The following is a 21,540-nucleotide window of genomic DNA, read 5'->3' as shown; positions in this document are numbered from 1 at the left end:
ATTAAAAAACCACTACCCAATGGCACGTCATGACCTTTCTGCCAGGACCATATATTCCTGCCCCGTGGTCTCTGTTCGCTTGTCCACCAGAGCTGACCTCAGGAAAGCAGGTTGGGTGTGGGTGGAGTGTCTTCATGCACAGAGTAGGAAGTGTGGTAGTTACATAAGCTGGTGTCAACTTGAGTCTACAGAGGAATTTATGGACTGGTATTGACATACAGGGTAATATCGGACTTATGGACTTGATCTGGTCTGGGATGTTTTCTTAATGTATAATTGCTCTTTGCTATAAAGTTATCTCTTATACACATGAGTGTCTATGAATTTGTTTCTCTAGTCAACCCAGCCCAACACAGAAGAGAACCATGGAGAAGAAGCCCAGCCTTCTAGGGCCCTTACCTTGCTACACAGCACTGGTTGCTTCTGGTGGGATCACGGCTGCAGAAAAGCAGGGAGTGTCCCATCCTTCACTGAACTTCTCAGGGGGTTAGCAGGGCTGGGTGCCTATCAGCTCTCTCAGGATCCCAGAAACATTTGGGTTTTCCTAGCTACATCTGAGACCTCGGCGGGCATTACGGGAATGAGATTGTCCAACTCCGGGAAATTTATACCTGCAGGCTTTACTGCAGGTGCCAGTTTGCTGACAGTTTCCAAAGTTGGAATGAGTATGATCACTTGACACCAATTGTAGTCATGTCCTAGTTAAACTCAAGAATTATTAAAAGTCTCCAGGCTGCTACTCTTGTTATTGTAAGAGAAAGAAGGGCAAGACTTAAGTGTTTTCACTAAGTACTCTGTCCTTTTACTTAAAAGGAGCAGCACTGAACTTTGCAGGGGAAAGAAAAACCTGTCATTATTATTATAGCCCAATAGAGGTGATCACATACCATCAAAAGTCAAACCAAGCTCACTGCCATCAAGTCAATGTCCACTCATAGTGAGTCTATAGCAGTGGTTCTCCACCTTCCTCATGCCGCGACCCTCTCACACAGTTTCTCATGTTGTGATGACCCCCCAACCATAAAATGATTTTCGTTGCAACTTCATAACTGTAATTTTGCTACTGTTATGAATGGGGCGACCCCTGTGAAAGGGTCATTCGACCCCAAAGGAGCCACGAGCCACAGGTTGAGAACCGCTGCTCTAAAGAACAGAGTAGAACTGTCCTTGTGAGTTTATGAGACTAATGCTATGGGAGCAGCTTCCCCTGTCTTTCTCCTGGGGAAGCGGCTGGTGGTTTTGAACTACTGACCTTGTGGATCACAGACCAACATTATACCACCAAGGTTCCAATTATATACCATAAAAACTTATAATTAAAACCTCAGACAATGTGATTCTTGAATATTTCTGTAATCTCTTTCTATAATTATATGTAAATTTTCACTGGGCAAAATGTTGCATGTCAACGCTTGGGGATCCTGCAACTCTATGCCCCTACTCAGTGGAAAAGTTAGAATAAAATCTCTTATGAGATTGAAGATAGTCATCTTTTTCTCACCTTAGACTACAGACTTAACTTGAGATTATGTTACAAGAAATAGAAATAAAGTTTTACTCTAAAAAAAAAAACCAAGAAAGAACAGACACCACTGCCCTAACATTTCCATATCACAGAGACAGGCCTCACCTGCTGGTTGAATTTCCTATTCAGAGCCAAGCTCAAGAGATCAGTGGCATATTTGGAAGAGCTATACGGTTCCTGGCCGTTGCTGTGCTGGTAGTCCTCAAGGCTGAAGTTGGATTCCCTTGCATTACGAGATGATGTCCAAATCAGCTGAGATGGGTGGTCACTGTGAAACATAAGAGGTTCCAGTTCTCGGAACTGTAGAGGTGATAAAAGAAACAAAAATGCTATCAAAATCGACTGGGAGTACAGAAAACCAACTGTGAACAAGGAATACTGCATGGTTTAAAAGCAAGAGAGGCATGTGCCAAGTTTCTATCTATTCACCATCCTTATTCAAATTATATGATGAGCAAATAATATGAGAAGCGGTTCTATATATGTAGAACTTAACATAATGATGGGAGGAAGGCTCATTAACAACCTGCAATATGCAGATGACACACGTGCATGCTTAAAACCAGGAGGACTTGATGCACTAACTGCTGACGATCAGAGACTACAGCTGAAGGCCATAGTCAATATAAAAAGAAAAGCAAAAATTCTCACAACTGGACCAGCAGTCACCATAATAAATATAGGAAATACTGACCCTGTCAAAAAGTTCATTTTACACGCCTCTACAATCAACTCTTAGGGGACTAGCAGTCCAGACATCGAAGGATGTATTTGCATCGGGAAAAGCTGCGACGCAAAACTTCTTTAAAGTGTGAAAGAGCAAAGACAGGACATCAAGGACTAAAGTGGACCTGACCCACGCCACGGCGTTTTCAATCACTTCACACTTGTGTGAAAGCCAGATAATATGGCAGACTGCAGAAAGACTGGCGTGTTTGGACTGCGAATTTGGGAGAGAATATTAAGTGTCATGGCCTGCCAGAAGAGCAAGCAGATCGGCCCAGGAGGAAGTGCAGCCAGAGTGCTCCGTAGAAGTGAGACTAGAGTGGCAGGAGCTTGTCTCATATACTTTGGACATTTGTTTTTAATCTTCATTATTTTTATTGATGATATCTGCATCATTATTTTCGGTCTGGCTCTTGACAGAGTATCTGGTCCTCAGCCCAGGAACTGTGTGATATGTGGACATTTTTTTTTTTGGACAAAAGAGAATCCAGCAGCTGGTATCAGGAGAGACCCGTCCCTGGAGAAGACTATTAACGCTTGGTAGAGAATTAGCATACAGAGAATGGTCTCCATGAGATGGGCTGACACAATGGTTGCCACAATAGGCTCAAATATACAAAACATTGAGAGGATGGGACAGGACCTAGCAATGTTATGTTCTGTTGAACGCAGGGTTGCTATGAGTAGACACCCATTCAAAGGCACTTAAGAACAACATCTATGAATATCGGAATTGGATACTTAAAATAAATGGATAGAAGATGGTGGGAGTCAAGGCCCTCAATGTTGGAGTGGGTAGTATGGTGTGATGTTTCATTTTCATATGGCCTTTTTAGCCTTAGCCACTATCTCCTCTCATCAAATATCATGTGGGCCCACGGCGCTGTTGGATAATGAGCAGGCTAACCACAAGGTCAGCGGTTCAAACTGCCTAGCCACTCCATGTTGGAAGATGTGGCTACCTGCTCCTATAATGATTTACAAGGTCTTAGAAACCCACCTTATGGTTGCTATGAGTCAAAATTGACTGACTCTAGTTCTACTTTGTTTTATAGGGTGACCGTCAGTCAGAATCTACTAGATGGCTGTCAGCTGGTTGCTTGATGCAAATAAGGTCATTGTGACCTACTGGGAAGGCAGGGGGGTTAGGAAGCTTGTTAACAATGCAAATAAGATGCATGGCATCCTTGTGGAGTAGGAAAATGCAAATAAGGTGTATGGAACCCTAAGGGGTATTGGTCAGTTTTATCATCCAGCTAGGGTAAACAGGTACAGACAAAGAGGCAAGAAGGAGATGCCCCACTACCACCAACACAGAGGAAGCTGGGAATGAAGAGCTTCCTCTGGACTTGGGATCCCGTTGAGACCCCAAGACCTTTCTAGGTCCAGAAGAAGGGGAGGAAGAGAGATAGAGAGAGAAGTAGGTATGAAAGGAGAGAGTCATTTACAAGTATGGGTTGCGCATAGTGATTTCTTCCAAACAGCGTAATACTGAAAGGGAAAAATTTACAGTAGAGAAACCTGAAAAACACTACCTGAAGCCAGATGATAACATAAACACCAGCAGTGACAAAATTACACTGATAGTATGAACCTTTAATATGATGGGATGAACTTTATTTCTTCCAATATCAAATTACCTCCCAGACTAACCATGACAAAAAGCATCAGACAAATCCCAATCAAGGGATCCTCTACAAAACAGCTACACACCATATATACTCAAATATAAGCCAACCCGAGTATAAGCCGAGATACCTAATTATTACCTGGGAAACCAGAAAAACTGATTGACTCGAGTATAAGCCTAGGTTGGGAAATGCAGGATGTGAATTAACACAGAGACAACAGAGGGGAGAGATGGAGCGCAGCCACAGACACATCCTCACCAGTTCAGCTGCTGGCGTAAGTGAATTACTACGAGTGGTTTTGCGAATTGGAGCCATCCATGTCATAGGACGCCTCTGATTGGTTGGATGTGAGTAAACCAACATTCAAGCCCTGCAGTGTCAGCAGGGCTTTGAATGAACAGTGGAGGAACGGCAATCACCCGCGAGATGTTACACCTCGCTGAGGTACCACTGACCCGTGTATAAGCTGAACCCCAGTTTTTCAGCACATTTTTGTGCTGAAAAACTCGACTTATACACGAGTATATACGGTAAATTTACATGATCTACATAAATCTTCAAAACTATTCATCTCAAACAGTTAATGTGAATGCCCTTCACAACCTAAAGCAGCCTAAGGAAACATGAACGAGCAAATGTAATGTGGACTCCTACAACAGAAAACAGGCATTAGGGGGAAACTATGGATAGCTGGGTGAAGTGTGTTGTCATTAGGTGCCCAAAGGTCCCGTCGTGACTCATGGTGACCCCATGTGACAAGCAGAACTGCCCCACAAGTGAGAGAAAAGCCTTCGGGTGCTGAATTGACACAGTGGTTGCAACAATAGGTGCAAACACAGTAAAAATGTTGAGGATGGGACAAGACTGGGGAATGTTTTGCTCCTTTGTACATAAGGTCGCTGTGAGTCAGACAAGGACACCAACAACTCATAAAGACAGCATTCCTCACAGAGGCAGACTGCAGGGACTTCCTCCCGTAAAGGAGGAGATGGCTGGGTGTGTCTGAGCTGCCAACCTTCTGGTTAACAATTGGGAGCTTAACCTTTGTATCATCATCAGGCCTCCTTTGAATAAAGCATGGACTTTAGTGGATCATAACTGCTCATTAATTGTAACAAATGTGCCAAATTAATCTAAGATGCTATTAAGGAAAACTGTGCATGGGACATAAACTCTGCACTGTCTTGACAATAATTCTATAAAACTGCTCCATAATAAACAGATTTAATAAAGTTATTGACGAATGTTCTAAGAGAGCTTCCAGATGTACTGTATATACTCATGAATAGGGCGAGTTTTCAGCACAAAAATGTGCTGAAAAACTGGGGTTCGGCATATACATGGGTCAGTGGTACCCCAGTGAGGTGTAAGATCTCGCTGGGGCCCCCTGAGGTAACTGGATGAGCGCCCGTTATCTCGCGGGTGATTGCGGTCGCTGTTCATTCAAAGCCCCACTGACACTGCAGGGCTTTGAATGTTTACTCACATCTAACCAATGAGAGCTGTCCTATGACATGTATCTTTGAATAAGCCTTTTAAAGACTGTGTGCAAAGGATTTGGCATGAATGGATGTCATCTGGTCAAGCCTGACTAACAAAAGGAGGAAATCTCATGAAGCCTGACATAGAGTTAATAGCAAAGTGGGTTCGAGATGCATGGGAAGGCATTCCAGAAGACATGGTGCAACGTGCCTTCCAGAAATGTAGTATTAGTAATGCTATGGATGGCAGCGAAGACTATGCTTTGTATGAAAATGACAGCAGTGATGGTGATGACAGTGATCTCAGTGAGGACAGCGTCTATGATGTCCTCACTCCAGCTGAAGCTCTGCATTGGGATACAGATGATGATGAGGAATCCAGTTTTGAAGGATTTTAACTCTACATTTTAGCTTGGTTGCTGATTGAGCTCAGGGAATAATACTGTTAAGGTATCATTGTTGATAACTTACTGTTTTTGTTGAACCTATTTTCCACTTACTGTGCTGGTTTACTAATGTTAAATGACTTGTCCTTTTATTTATGTTTTTTATTTAAAATAAGTATTTAAATACATTACCCCACTGATATCTCAATTTTTAGTAATTTTTGCTTTCTTTTGTTTTGATTATTGAAACTCACCAATAGTTTCTGCATTTTCTACCCTAGGCTTATACTCGAGTAAATCAGTTTTTCTGGTTTCCCAGGTAATAATTAGGTACCTTAGCTTATACTCCAGTGGCTTATATTAGCATATATACAGTATTCCAAATACAATCAAGAATCAATTCAATGAAAGTTTTGCCCTATCACTAACTTTGCCTGTTATTGTAGTTACCAGTCACTTAGATGTTTAATCTGTACAAATCAACCATTCATTTATTTCAGTCTGAAAAGTCAACCAAAAATGTATAATTTCCTTTCTCAGAAGTATTTTAAAATCTATAACATTCGCTAAATTAATGACACTATTAATAGAATCATCGTATGCCCCCAAAGCAAAAGACCTGCCATCAAGTCAGTGCCTACATAGGACCCCCAAAGGGGTTGCCACCCACAAGTTGAGAACTGCTGATCTAGCAATAAGTGTTTGCTTGTTACCAGGATAAAGTGGCCAAAGACATTGGTCTCAAACACCTCCTGCAGCCCGTCAGCTGTGATCCTGTTTTGCTGGGTCAGCAGTCCCTCCGCTGTGGAGAACACCTGAATCACTTTTCTGAAAGAGCAGAAGACAATGGTGTGACATTTTTGTAAGCTGCTTTGATGATACTGCAGAGACTGCCCTCCCTGAAAGACATTACACGTTCCTCAATTCCGTAATTCTGAGTCCAAGACAGAGTCAAGACAGAGTCAATCCTCATTATTCCCAGACTCTCTATCTGCCCATTTGCATACATGCTAAACTTATTTTGTAAACCCATCAGGACTTGGGCGGTATTTTCACCACCATTCTCATGCATGCCTAAGAGTGGAGCAGCAGCATTTTTGAGTCACCAGTGTTCCCAGCTGAGGTCAAATTCAGCTGGTTTGTTGTTAGTTGGCTCATACTCAAGTTAGTTCTGACTCATATTCTATGTTCAACAGAATCAAACACCACCCAGTCCTGTGGCATCCTCACAATTTTCCTTATGTTTGACCCCCTTATGCAGCCAGTGTCAATCCATCTTGCTGGAAAGTCTTTTCACTGCCCCACCACTTAACCAAGCACGATGGTGTCCTTTTCCAGGGCTCCTCACAACATAGCCAAAGTATGAGACAAAGCCTCATAATCCTGACCTCAGTCTTCCAAGATCCATTTGTTTGTTCTTTTGGCAGCCCATGGTACTTTCGATATTCCTCACCAGCACCATAAATCCAATGCATTGATTCTTCTGTCCTCCTTACTCAATGTTCAACTTTCAAATGCACATGATCTTACTGAAAATCCTCTGGCTTGGGTTACCTTAGTCCTCAAGTTACATCCTTCCTTCTCAACACTTTAAACAGGTCTTGTGCAGATTTACCCAGTGCAATGCATCTTTGGATTTCCTGACTGCTGCTTCCATGAGCACTGATTGTGTATCCAAGCAAGATGAAATCATTGATAAATTCAATCTTTTCCCCGTTTGCCATCAAGTAACCTACTGGTCCAGTTGTGAAGATTTTGGTTTTGATCTTTGCTAATTCTGTGCCTACAGGGGCTATAATCACCACTAAAAACAGATTTGCTCCCAGATTGAGTTATTGCAAACAATCCATAAGCTCTTTGTCTCACACAGTGCTTAAGACTTCATAGGTAATTCCAAGCAATAGTTTATTTCTTCTAGCTCACTGAGCGACTCTTCTCCAGTTCACACAATCAACAGAAGCAAGTCTCACAAAAATCTGCTCCTGAAACGCTCTTAACGTCCTCCCAAATCAGCATTATTCTGACAAATAGGGTAGCAGCTACGCCAAGGAGGAAAAGTCTTCAGCTCCGTAAACTGATGTTTAATTGCTGAGCAGATTTATTTTATGAATGGGACATCTTGATGCATCAAACACACGATATAGTAGTATGAGATTAACTAGGTAAGTTGACAACAGGGTGTTCTTTTTGTCTTATTTTAATCGAAGTGAAGTAAAGACAAGGTAGCAGTACAGTAAGTAAAAGCAAGAATAATATTCATTTATGATATCTCTACTGGGTTGTAAACTAGAGTATTTCTTACTGTGGTTGTGGCTGACTTTTTTAAGGCATTCTAATGTGTGGAGCACTGATCGTGGCGTGGGCTAAGCTCTCCACAAGGTCTGCAGTTTGAACCCAACAATGAAGCCATCGCCTCTCAAAAAGATTCCGTCTTAGTAACTTTTACTTATTTATTGTTTGTTTAATACCAAATGCATTGAGAATCTTCCAGGAAGATATTTGCTGTTGTTAGGGGTCATTGAGCCGGCAGTCTGATTCATAGCACCCTGTGTACAACAAAACAAAACAAAACAAAGCCTGGCCTTAAGCCTTTCTCAGAATTGCTGTTATGTTTCAGCTGATTGCTGTAGTCAGTGTGTCAGTCCATCTCAGTGAAAGGCTCCTTCACTATTGCTGACTTTCTTTATACCAAGAGTTATGTCCCTCTCTAGGGACTAGTCTCTCCTGATAACATGGGCAAAGCATGTGAGACAAAGTCTCATCATCCTCACTTCAAAGGAACATCTGGATATACTTCTTCTAAAACATATGTATTAGTTTGTTCTTCTGGCACCAGGGTATGTTCAATATTCTGCACCAGCAACATAATGTAAATACAGCAATTCTCCAGTCTTCCTTATTCACTGGCCAGCTCCACCAGCATAAAAGGCAAGTGAAAATACCATCGCTCAAGTAGATGCTGTGGTGACGTGAGACATCTTAATAAGGCTCTTCTATCCATGGCTCTGCAGAACTAGGTCAGACTTTGCCGAAAGAGGTGTGAAACACTAATAGAGAGGATTGATCAACTTTAGTTAACACCCCGGGCCAAAAAAGATAAGCCATCTCTCAAGCAGATGCAGAAAGAGGTACTCCAGGGCCATTGGAAGTAGAGTACATTTGAGATCTCCATTGGAAGTGGTGGAAGCTAAGACAGAGGCACCAGAGACTGTGGTGCAGAGACTAATGAGACAAAGCATAGGACTGTGAGGCAGCTTCCTGGTTGATGGAGACAGAGGCCATGGGATCACATACCTAAGAAACTAAACCCCAGAGAGACTTGGGGGTTGGCTGAAGAGTGGTATTGCTGTGGCCCATCGACTGCTATCCTGTTTACAGGTCCTGACTTGTGGTAACGTCCCTAATAAACCCCCACAATTGGGAGTATTATTTGCAAGTTCTGTGTGGCCATTGCCATGAATGTTCAAACCTAGCACTGAAGCAGAGTGCCATGGGAGGAATAGTTTGTGTCAGAATAGGGTGAAAAAGGATGGAGTAGAGCCATGTCTGACTTCGGCCTCATGGCAATAAGGAAGTCAGAGGTCAGCTATGGTCACCTCCATGCTGTTTCCAAAGGGGAACCTTAGTCATCAAAGTGCCATCTTTGTTCTCTAACACGTCAAGAGTTCTTGTTCAGTAGACATGCCCAATGAACTGTCCTCTGATCTGACTACTATTTCCATGAGTGTAGATTGTGGATGCAAAATGAAAGCCATGCCAACAACTGTCTTTTCTGCATTTGTTGTGATGTTATGATATTTAGTTCTCTGTATTTTCACATCCTAATGGTTGCCAGAGCCTAACATACAATTGGGAACTGATGTCTTAAGTAACCCTGGGTAGTTGGCCTTCACTGAGAACCCTGTACTAATTCTAAAAGGTTCTTGCTGCTAATGGACACATTCAAGGAGGCCAAAACCTGACATTCTGAAAAAAATCCAATCACTTGCACTGTCTCGGAGATGACTAACATCCTAAAAGTGATGACCTACAACGACAGCCACAAAAGATGTTCACGTTCATGACACAGTAGCAATGCCGCCTGTGGTACTTACATAGTTCATGTCAACTTGAAGATATATATGAGTGTAGGGGTGGTATTCAACCTGTCAGTCAGGTCACAGGCTGATGGCGCCTCCTGGTAGGAGTGGCCTTGTCATCTGGGCCCAGGGAACCTCTCCATTCCTCTCTGCCTTGACATTCCTTTCTGGCCCAGAAAGTTCCCACCGACCTTGGATTCACATGAATGTGCACCCACTGGCCTGTGATCTTCCTGCAGTCTGCACATTGCATGTGACTGCATGAGTCTGAAGAGGGAGTTATGGACTAGTATTGGACTTATGGACTTAAGTTGGACTGGGCTGGGATGCTTTCTTGATAAACGAGGTACCAAAAAAATAGAACTGTTTTTTCAAAGCTATGTATTAAAAATATTTTTCTTAACAAAACCACCTTATCATCTTCAAAGTACTCTCCATTACACTTAATACATTTGTCAAATCTGAGATTCCATTATTGGAAACATTTTTCAAACTCATCTGTTTGGATGACTGAAATCACCTCCCTCACCTTTTTTTCACCTCTTCTATGTTGTCAAATCACTGTCCTTTCATGTCCCTCTTCATTAGTGGAAACAAAAAGAAGTCACAAGGAGCGAGGTCAGGTAAGTCAGGTGAGTGGGGCAAGAGAGGCATGCTGTTTTTTGCCAAAAACTGGCACACTGAGATGGCTACACAAGCAGGTGCACTGTCATAGTGGCACAGTCCCCCATATACCACATATCAGACCTTTTTTTTTTTTTGCACACTGTTATGGAATCTTTTCAGAACTTCTAAACAGAAAATCTGATCAACAGTCCGATCTGGTGATTTTACAAACTCCAAGTGCACTGAGTTGACATTTTCGTCCTTCATGAAGCTGACAATGTCCAGAACAAGGTTTGTCATCAATTGACATTTCACCTTTTTTGAAATGAGAAAACTACTCATACACTTGAGCTTTTCCCGTAGTGCTGTCCTTGTAAGCTGTGTTCAACATCACAATAGTTTCTGAGCAGGAAACAAAATTTTACAGCCGCACACTGTTCTCTTAAATCGGCCATCACAAAAACTGAGGTTTGAGGGAAACTGCTTTTATGAAAAAAAAGTCACTGTGACCAGAGAGAACCCTCCCAGGCAATGCACTGGGTGCACTACCTCAGAGAAAATTGCTCGATATTCGCCTAGCAGGAAAATGTGTACTATGAAAGCTCTGCCCAGCAGAGCTTTTTTTATTTTCCATTTTTTTGGGGGGAGGGGCAGCCCCTCATATAATCACTTCTTGATATAAAGCTCCTTCTTGCACATATATGAGTGTCATTGGATTTGTTTCTCTAGTTAACTTAGCCTACCACACCTCCTTTCTATGTCTTCATCCTTCTCAATAGCCTCACCTTTCATCCTCCAAACTCAATAGACCTAGGACAAAACCAGCAAGAAAATCATAGACCTTCTGCCCAATCAGTTCATATGAAAAATATGGCAGTTACCTTGAAAAGAGGCAAGACAAAAGTGCTTTAATATTCAACTGAGGATTAGGCATGATTCCAGCATTTAGATACACATAGTCTAATCTCTGAAATCTGCAAGTAAAACATCAAACAACATTATGAGCATTTAAAAAATTTTATTTTCAAGTTTTATTCACATTTTAAGTTTTAAATATATGAATATATATGAACTTATATATTATTCATGTTATAAAATTTAATCATTGAACCACATTAAGGTCATACAATCATCACCACAATAAATTTCAGAATATTTCCTTTGTTCTTGTACTCATTGTTATTAATTTTCCATTTCACCTCAACTTCCCCTGTCATATCCCCAATGAATCAATTAAGATGAAAACAATTGTATTATTTCCAGCAACATAATTTGCAATACTTTACAAAATAAAAACAGATAAAACCCTAATCTAAAAGAAAGCAGAAAATATTAAAAAGTAGGACACATTTAAATGACTAGAATAAAGAGGATCTGAAAGGACAGAAAATAATTTCTCAGCCAAAAAGGCATACCACAGCAAGATAAAGGATATATAAAACATGGCTTTCTCAACAGTTTTTGATTATTCAAGATAAATATGTGAGTATTCATTTTGGGGAGGGGGTAGTTTCAAACAATGTGGGGTGTCACAGTGGGTTCTGAAGTCAAGACTTCACTGGTCAATACTCCTTCCGGTTCTGTCCTTTATATTTGGAATTTTAAGTCTCTACTGAACTCGCTCTCTTGATCTTGTGTGTTTGGGTAATATTGGCATTCATCTGCTCTTACATCTTAATGCTGGAACCTGAATGCCAGTGAGCTACTAAAACAGGAGATCTACAAGGAAACCCTCCATGCTCAGGACAGAGGGCATGAATTATAAAATGACAAAAACTCACACGCAAGCATGAGACCCAAATGCTGGGTAAGGGCAGGTCCTCTTGGTAGGTCTCCTTCTAGGCAGTTACCATGAGGGGAACTGCTGACCTGTATTTTTTTTTCATTTTTAAACCCATATAAGCCTTATTCTGAACTAGGTTAAAGATAGAAAAATACATATTATCATGATACCCTTAGACACCATGATTATTCACAGTAACTCAGAATTTTATGTACCACACTGGTCTCTGTGTCTGCTATTTCACCTAGGGCAGTGGTTCTCACCCTTCCTAATGCCACGGCCCTTTCATACAGTGCCTCATGTTGTGGTGACCTCCAAACCATAACATTATTTTTATTGTTACTTCATAACTGTAATTTTGCTACTGTTATGAATCAGGCAATCCCGTGAACGGGTCATTCGACCCCCAAAGGGGTCTTGTGATCCACAGGTTGAGAACCGCTGACATAGGGCAATAGGGACAATAGTGACAATAACGATTCATCTAGGACCCTGAAATATTTGCATGGTTACTAATACTTATCACATACACACATTTCTTGATCACCCTACATAGAATTTACAACCAGATGGCTCTAATCAGTGTTTAAAATACTGACATTGATATCAGGTCATGTATGTCAGTGCCACAAAGATACTATCTATGGGTCTACTCATTGTTGGTTGTTCCATTTACCTAATTTGGAACCTTTCACTTAAGAATATGAACATAGGGAGGGGGGAGAGGGAAGGGAAGGAGAGGGGAAAAAGGAAAATGAGCTGATTCCAGGAACCCAAGTGGAATCCAAATTTTGAGAATGATGAGGGCAATGAATGTATAAGTGTGCTTTACACAACTGATGTATGTATGTATTGTGTTCAGAGTTGTATGAGCCCCAATAAAACGATTTAAAAATAAATAAATCAATAAAATAAAAGGGGGGAAAAAAGAATATGAACATATTTTTTGCTAGGAATGGAGAGGAAATGCTTAGCAAAGTGTGGAAATCATACCAGAACACCAAATTAAGGTACAGCTCAGTAAATCACACCACGTTCAAAAACTAAAGGGTTGACCCGAATGTTCTTTTTTGGATAAAACAGAAGTACAGCTTAGTAGTTGTCATTTGCACATGTCTAACAGAACTGAAGGAGCCCTGGTGGCACAGTGGCTCAAAGTCAAGCACTCAGCGGCTAACCAAAATGTTCGCAGTTCGAAGCTCCCAGCCACTCTGTAGGAGAAAGATGTGGCAGTCTCCTTCCATAAAGATTTATGTCCTAGAAAGCCCTCCGGGGCAGTTCTACTCTGTGGGTTAAAAGAACGGAGAGAAATCTCTGGGTGGCATAAACGGTTAATGTGCTCAGATGATAACCAAAGTTTGGAAAGATTTGAATGTACCCAGAGGTGCCTCGATAAAAAGACCTGGCAGATCAACTTCTGAAGAGGCAACCTCTGAAAGCACTATGAAGCACACTTCTACTTTGACACCCAGGAAGGCGCCATCAGTCAAAGTTGATTCTGTGACAGCTGTGTTTTGTTCAACTTTTTACTAAACAGAGTACTCTCGATAGAAAGTCCAGCTATCCGGAAGAGCCCACTGGAAGCCTCTCCCAGCCCTCATTTCCTTCTCAGCCTAGAGGTATCCATTTAGGCTATTCACTACAGTGGATCCCCGATGCAAGCAATGGATGTATCTGGACAGTCACATGGTCAAAATTTGTGATGCTCATTAGAGCCACTGTTGTCTAATGTGAGTAATCTCTCACTCACCTCAAAGAGAGATGTTTAAGGACTACATAAAAATATCAGTGCTTCCCCAAAATACAGAAGATGGGTAGCTGGGACAAATCAAAACCCGTCTCCCTTCTACTCACCAGCCTCACTGGCTTAAATCTATGCTACATACAAATGCTAAATTATTTTATCAAACCTTTGAGAGGTTTGAAATGTAGTAGAATGGGTTATTATTAACTGAGAATAAAACATATTTTCTTTCAATAAGAAAATAAAACGAAATTTAAACAAAACAAGGGAAGCCCAGCTAGCTAACATCAAGGGAACGCGGATCTGCAAATGTGTCCTGAAACACCGATCGCTATGGTTCTTAATTCAGGCATGACATTTTCTGAGCAGTGCCACAGGCTGGAAACTGTCACTGATGGGGGAAGAGGGAATGTGGCAAACAGTACAGTTGGTGTCGGTGTTTCCCTAAGGGGTTGATTCCACCACTTGAGGGGCACCGGAACAGTCCAGGGAGGCTGCGAATGAAGATGCCTACACTTCCTCCTGGAGTGTGGGATATAATGCCGAAGGTTTTCATTCCCAGGGGGCACTGAGTAATTGTTTTTCTGAAAAGGGGGTCAAAGAAGTTTGGATACCAGTGATTTATGTGAAACTGGAACCTACAAAAATCTGGGTCTTTTCTAGGTCTTTTCGGAAGGGAGATTTGGCAGAAAACTGAGCGCTCAGCAGTAGAGGGAGAAGCCACATTCCCATAGGGCTAAAGCCACAGCAAGAGGAGCTGGGGTGAAAACAGCCAATCTTCACTTTGCTTTGCAATTTGTGTATTTGGAGCAGGGAAATGCAAGTGATTGTATCTGTTAATAAATGAAATGTAAGCAGAATGTTCTGTATAAAATGCCTTTAGCAAGACACAAGATCTTACTAGTTTCTACTTCATTTTACTCTCCAGGGAAATAAAGTAGTTTCTGTTCTTTAAGGACCCCAATAACAAGAATGCTTTAGCATTTACTATTCCAGAGTCCTAGGGCTCAGCATGGACTAGTGCTGGCTTTTTCACTTTTTATGATCACAAATTCCTCTAAGAGTTCAAAACAAGCGTGTCTTCTTTCACCAGAAAGCTGTTCTGGACCTCTACATGCAGGTCTACGAACTTGTTGCTGTTGCTGCTGGTGGGGGAGTGGAGGGTGGGGGGTAGGGCTAATACATCTGACAATTCCATTCGTTCTTTCACACATAAGATATTTATCGAATGTCCATGACATGACAATCACTGTGAGATGTGAATAAATTTTCAATGCCCTCCAGGAAAATCTCTGAGGATGCAGGGAATGGACCTGGGCTCCAGGAATAACCCAATCAATACAAAACCAGATGGACTTTGTAAACAAATCTATCTTTCTCCCTCCCTCTTCCTCCTCACTTTCTTCACTTGTCAGTCCCTAACAAGCAGCAGACTTAATGAGGTTGTTAGAGGCAAGGTGTCCAAATAAGCATGCACTTATAAACACTAGAGCAATCTGAGAATAGCAATCATGTGATGTTAAGAAGGAATGGGATCCCCCTACACAGATGGCTCAGTGTTACTTCTTATACTGTGCCTATTCCTTTTCAGGATTGCCTGACCTTTCTTATAGTATGTTACACAGTGACCTGAGAGAAAAACCACCGAGAGGCATACCTTTGCTTGAGTTCCCTGGCGGCCTGGAACACCGACTGCAGGCTGCTCACATCCACCTGCACAATGCTGACCTCGGCTGTGGGCTGAGCGGCCAGCAGGTCGGCTCGGACAGCTTCGGCCTTGCCCATGTTCCTGCATGCCAAACACAAATGAAGCTGGTCGTCGTTGGCCAGTAGCCGCTTGCAGAGGGCTAGGCCGATGCCACTGGAAAAGACAATTCAGACACAGGGCTTGCCTTAATAGGATGATGCCAAATAAAAGCATTTATCTTTGGTTTTGAAAACACTTTTAGTCCCAACTGGAAATTCAGGCAGATAGAAAAGACTCAAAAAGTATGTAAGAGGGAAGAGGAGCCCCACACTCTACTAATCACTCACTCTGAAGACACATCACGTTTCTTCCATTCTGCAAAACCTCGGCACCACAATAACTAGGCTGGAAATTTAGTTTATCCTGTCATTGGTCTTCATTTTGTTCTTATATGTCTCATGAAATGACTCTATTTTTAATCTGTATAAGTGAACATTCCATGTATTTAATCTAATAAACTATACCATACATGTATATTTTCCTTTTCTCACTAATATTTTAAATTCCATACCACTGGCTAGATTAATGACACTGTTACTAGAAATATCAAATGTCCCCTGAAGGTTACCTACATTCCTCAAGAAGTTGCCTCCAACATGGATATACATAAATCTTAGACGAACAGATTTTAGTTTGTACTTAATCATAAGCCCTGAGTTAAGAACAATTAGTTCTTATGACGTGGCCCTGGCTCAGTATTTTCCATCATTAAGAGAACACTGAAGACACAGGTACTAGAGCAAGGTGTGGAGAAGAAAGTAGATGGTGCCTAGCTATCAAAAAGAATAATGTCTGGGTTCTCAAAAGGCTTGCAACCATCTAAGTCAGTGGTTCCCAACCTTCCTAATGCCGGGACAAGTTAATACAGTTCCTCATGTTGTGGTGACCTCCAACCATAAAATTATTTTCATTGCTACTTCATAACTTTAATTTTGACACTGTTATGAATTGGGTGACCCCTGTGAAAGGGTCTTTCAACCCCCAAAGAGGTCACGACCCAAAAGGTTGAGAAATGCTGATCTAAGTGAAGTAGGCACATGGAAGGAACATACTACTCATGTGAGCCAAGGATTGCAACTAATAAAATCTAAGATCAGAGGAGGAAAATGTATTAGAGCTTAAATAAGGCAAGGAGTTTTCACTTGTTGGTATCATGGACACAACTGGGAACACAAAAATCCCTTCACTGAAAATAGTATCTTAAAATCTCCTACTATTACTGTAGAATAGCTAGAAAGAAGCTCAACAAAGACACAACTATAGAACACAATCAACCAACTTAACCTCATAGACATATAGAGAACACTCCACCCAGCAAGACAGCACTCATTCTTTCCCAGCACCATGGAACATTTTTCAGGATAGACTATATGCTAGGCCACAAAATAAGCAACAATATAAGAGTATACATGGTTCTGGTTGGTGTTCATATAGCATAGCTGAGGGTGGGCTTGCGCGGTGTTGGCTGCTATCAATGGATTACTAGATGGTACAAGAGTGGGTAGTGGCCCTTGCACAGTAAGTATGGTTGCAGGTGGTACAGGTGTGGATGGGTTGTAGGTACAGTTGCTGTCTCCCAGGCAGTGAGGCGAGAAAAAAAAACACAACAGCAGCAAAAACATAAAATAATAATATATCAAGCAGGGAAAAGTAGGCAAACAACAGCATGAAAAAATAATGTAACAACTAAAAAGGAAAAACAAGGGAAGAGAAAAATAATGAAAGAAAACACAATAAGCGAAACTAGAGCGGGGATAGAAACAGAATAATAAGAAATAAAATGATAAGAAAAGAGGAAAAAAGAATGGGAGGGAAAAAGAAAGAGAAACCAGGTGGGAGAAGGAAAGCAAAGAAGAAAAATATTAAACAAAGGAGGGGGTTAAAAACTAGAAAGGAGAACGCTGAGGCAAGAACAGGAGTCAAAGTGGCAAAAACTGGAGAGCGTGGTATGGGTTGGCATGCTCGGCCAGCCAAGGGGCTCACAGAGTAGGAAGAAGGTGTGAGGGAGAGGGAAACCCAGTTTTAGATGCAGCTGCTGACTGTCTAGCTGATATCTAAGATTAGGGACCTGATACATAGTTCATTTAGCCTCAGACAGAACTTGAAAAAGAACATAGGGACCCTGAGTGAGTGATTAAGAAAGGAGTTCTTGCCCACTGTGTTAGTCCAGATTTTCTAGTGCAGGGATCCTCAGACCTTTTAAACAGGGGCCAGTTCACTGTCTCTCAGACCCATTGGAGGGCCAGACTATAGTTTAAAAAAACTATGAACAAACTCCTATGCATACTGCATATATCTTATTTTGAAGTTAAAAAAGAAACAGGAAAAAACACCCAGCGGGCTGGATAAATGTCCTCGGTGGGCTGCATGTAGCCCGCAGGCTGTATTATAAGGACGCCTGGTCTAGAGAAACAAATCCAGGGACACTCGTATGAAAGAGCTTTATACCAAAGAGCAAGTGTGTATTGAGAAATCAGCCTAGCCCAGTCAAGATCAAGTCCGTAAGTCCGATACAGGCCTCATGTCCAATACCAGTCTATAAATTCCTCTTCAGACTCATGGCAAACACGCAATGATGCTGAAAGCAGGAAGATCTTAGGTTTGGTGGGTCAGCAGTCATGTAGATCCAGTGGCAGTGGAACACAGAACTGACACAAGTCTCCAGGTAGTACAATGTGTCTTGTCAACAGGAAGGTGAAGCAGAGAGAGTGGCCTGTTTGCAGGTAGAAAAGAGTGAGAGGAAGTTCCCAGAATCCTCATGAGAAGGTCACAGCCAAAAGGAGACATCAGGTTGTGTGTGACCTGGTTGATAGGCCAGACTCCACCCCTCCACTTATCTATCTTGAAATTGAAATGAAATTGTGTAACTACCACACCCACCCCAGATGGCTAATGAGAGATGGCTTGTTTCTAGAGTGCTTTCTGCTGCTCTGATGAGGCAGAGCTCATGTTACCTCCACGCACAGGTGGTGCACCAGGAGTCATCCACAGGGAATGAATCCAACCACCAGCAGAGGAGGGGCTGTGAGGGGGTTGTAGCTGCACAATGAGTAAGAAAGGGTGGGAGCTGGCCACTTTTCTAGTGACCAGAAAGGTGTGGGAACAAGGGTAGCTCCCCCCTTTCTCATCATCCATCACCAACATGGACACTTGTGCTGAGCAAATGTTGCTGATTACCAGAGAGCTATTCCAATTAAAAACTGCTTGCAAAAGTTTAGTTACACCAATCAAACAGTTCAGCCACCTGTCTCCTCTCTGGAACTTTTGTTCAGCTTCTTCTCGTAGCTGGTATTCAATCTACTTCTCTATCCTTCCCTCGAAAGCTCAGTTTCAGGATTGCTATCCCTACATATCCCATCTGTCTCATTTGGTCTCTTCGGCCTATGTTGTGGAAGGTCTGTCTAGCATGTCTGCCTAGTCAGTCCTTTAGGCCTCAGATCTCCATCATCTTTTAATTCTATTTTTTCCATGAACTTTTTGAAGTCCTCTCATAGACCCAAGAGAGCTGATTATGTGTCCACCAATAGGTCTGTTTAAGAAGTATCACAAGACCTGTATTATTTTCAAACAATTTTATTGACACAAAATTCATATACAATTCAATAGTTTAAATATATTTTAAAGAGTTGTACAGTCATCACCACAGTCCACATTACACCATTTTCTTCATTCCTGTATGCATTATTATTAGCTCCTATTACTTCCCCACCTTTCTTGCCTGGATTTCATATAAAGAAAATTATACAAAAATCCTCAACAATGACAACAAAACACACAGAGAAACCTCATCCATAGGGACTGTGCAAATGGATTCTGGACTTTCCCTTCCTTTTGCAAACTGGGTGCTCAAAATTTAAGCTCTAATTTCCTCCTCTGATCTTGGATTTTACTACTTACAATTCTTGGATCACACATACTGGTATGATCTTTCTACGCAGACTTAGCTGCCACCTCATCTAGATGGCTGCTTATTTGAAGACAAGCCTTTAAGACTGCAGATGCTATTCTTTCTGATAGCTGGGCACCATCTGATTTTTTCACACTTTGCTATAGCAAACATTTCTTCAGTGATCACTTAATGAAGGCAAGGCAAGATTTTAAGAACTGATTACTCTTAAATTAGGTTTACGATTAAATGTGAGTTCAAAATTCATCCATACTATCTAAAGTTTACATAAACCCCTGGGAACATTTATTCTAATAACTACCAACTGGATATTATCCAAATTCCCAGCCATAGTAAAGAATGTATAAAAAAATTTCATACCCTATTTATACAACAGAGAGAAAGAATGATTTACAACAACTTCATGCAACAATGTAGATGAACATGTCAGGAACAGAGCACTGAGTGAAAGAAGCCAGGCACAAAAGAGTGTATATGCTATATATGAAGAGGCTTCAAAATGTTCATGGGGGAAAAAAAACATTATCTTTTAAGTTTATTTTTCCATGAATTTTTTTAAGTGTGACAGACACACACCCCATCCTCCAGTCATATAGAAATAGTTAGAACTAAAGAAGCAGGGCCTGATGATCTCCTTTTGAAAGGCCACCGCCTTGAAACCTTATGATGTCCTACTGTGCCTACATGGGATTTCCATACGTCAAAATCGACTTCGTGACAACTAACAACAGATCATGGTAAGTGGTCCAGTTTTAAATGACTTTTAACATTTCTTCTGTCCTTTCTTCTCGAAAACTCCCAAGGTAACAAATAGGAAAAATGGTTTGGTAAGTTTCCTCCTCCACACATTGTTCACGGGCACACAAATGAAGCCATGGAACAGTCCTTAAAGATAAAGCTCGGTATCCAAATCATCCACCTGGGAACTGGATGATCTGGCAAGGAGCAGGCTGAAACACCTTACCAGGAAAAGTGACTTTTTTCTGTATTTCTGAAGAGAAAAGTGAGGCGGCTAGCATGGTGCTAAATTCAATGCGATGCCTTTTTCTCTCCCCATCCTTCGTTTCCAGGTTCAAGGAGCCTGAAGTTTGACGAGGGGCGAGTACCAAAAGCACTGATTAAATACCTGGAGCTCAAGCCAAAAGCCTAAGGATCTGGACTGAGGACCTTAAAAAAGTGACGGGTGATAAAAAGGGGGCGAGGTCTGCAGAGCAGGCTCCCTTGCTTTCCCCTGAAAACCAAAGGGCTCGGTCCTGGCCCTCTGGTCTTCCTTCCCACGGTCGTGTTTAATTCAAAGCATCAGTGACCAAGTAAGCACCTCAAGCCCCGAATCCCGAGCAACCGGCCCGCCAAGAAGCGCGGGTCTGGAGCGCAACCCGAGTGGCTACGGAGGCAAGCTCAGGAGCCGGTGCTCCCGGGGCCGGGGCGGGGCGGGTCACCTGTCCGGGAAGCCCGGCTCGGTAGGACCCCTGAGCCACTGCCGCCTCCACTATCGCGAAGGAGGGCTCACCTGCTCGCTCCGGTGACCAGAACCACCTTCCGCATTGTAAGCGCTCTCACTCAAATCACTGAAGCAAACGCCACTCTCCGTTTTCCGAAGTCTTAAAAAGCCCAGCTTCCGGCCCGGGCCGCACAGGTGCACGCTGCGCACCAATCCCGAGCTAGTCAGGACCCCATCACTTCTTGCTTCACTCACGTTACGTCACGTCACGCCACGCCTCGTCCCCAAGCCCGTCCGCCGCGCACAGGCTGGTGGCCCGAGGGGCGGAGCCGCCTGACGCCGCGGCCCAGCCAATCCCGGCTTTCCCCCTTAGGCCCCGCCCCGAGCCCGCCTCCCGCCCGAGCCACTGGTGGGCGTGTTCTGAGCGCGCTTGCGCCGCCTGAAGTCTGCGCTCAGCCCAGGCGCCTCTGGAAAGCCAATGCGT

The 21,540-nt window shown here is 42.4% G+C and overlaps 1 protein-coding gene across 1 annotated transcript in view; it reads right to left on the bottom strand.

The window, feature by feature from the left end:
• HSD17B7 (hydroxysteroid 17-beta dehydrogenase 7) overlaps positions 1-21,327 on the bottom strand; it is a 31,981-nt gene extending 10,654 nt beyond the window's left edge. Inside the window, exons 1-5 of the mRNA XM_075564191.1 lie at positions 21,126-21,327; positions 15,619-15,822; positions 11,316-11,408; positions 6,463-6,577; positions 1,631-1,825 (exon numbers count right to left, since the gene is read on the bottom strand). Coding sequence (XP_075420306.1) covers positions 1,631-1,825; positions 6,463-6,577; positions 11,316-11,408; positions 15,619-15,822; positions 21,126-21,160 — 642 coding nt within the window. The 5' untranslated portion in view covers positions 21,161-21,327. The remainder of the gene's footprint in view (positions 1-1,630; positions 1,826-6,462; positions 6,578-11,315; positions 11,409-15,618; positions 15,823-21,125) is intronic.
• Positions 21,328-21,540: the final 213 nt, after the last annotated feature.

The sequence above is a fragment of the Tenrec ecaudatus genome, chromosome 1 (assembly GCF_050624435.1).
Source record: "Tenrec ecaudatus isolate mTenEca1 chromosome 1, mTenEca1.hap1, whole genome shotgun sequence".
Lineage (NCBI taxonomy): Eukaryota > Metazoa > Chordata > Mammalia > Afrosoricida > Tenrecidae > Tenrec > Tenrec ecaudatus.
The sequence above is the reverse complement of the archived record's forward strand: the minus strand, read 5'-3'. Positions and strand labels throughout refer to the sequence as shown.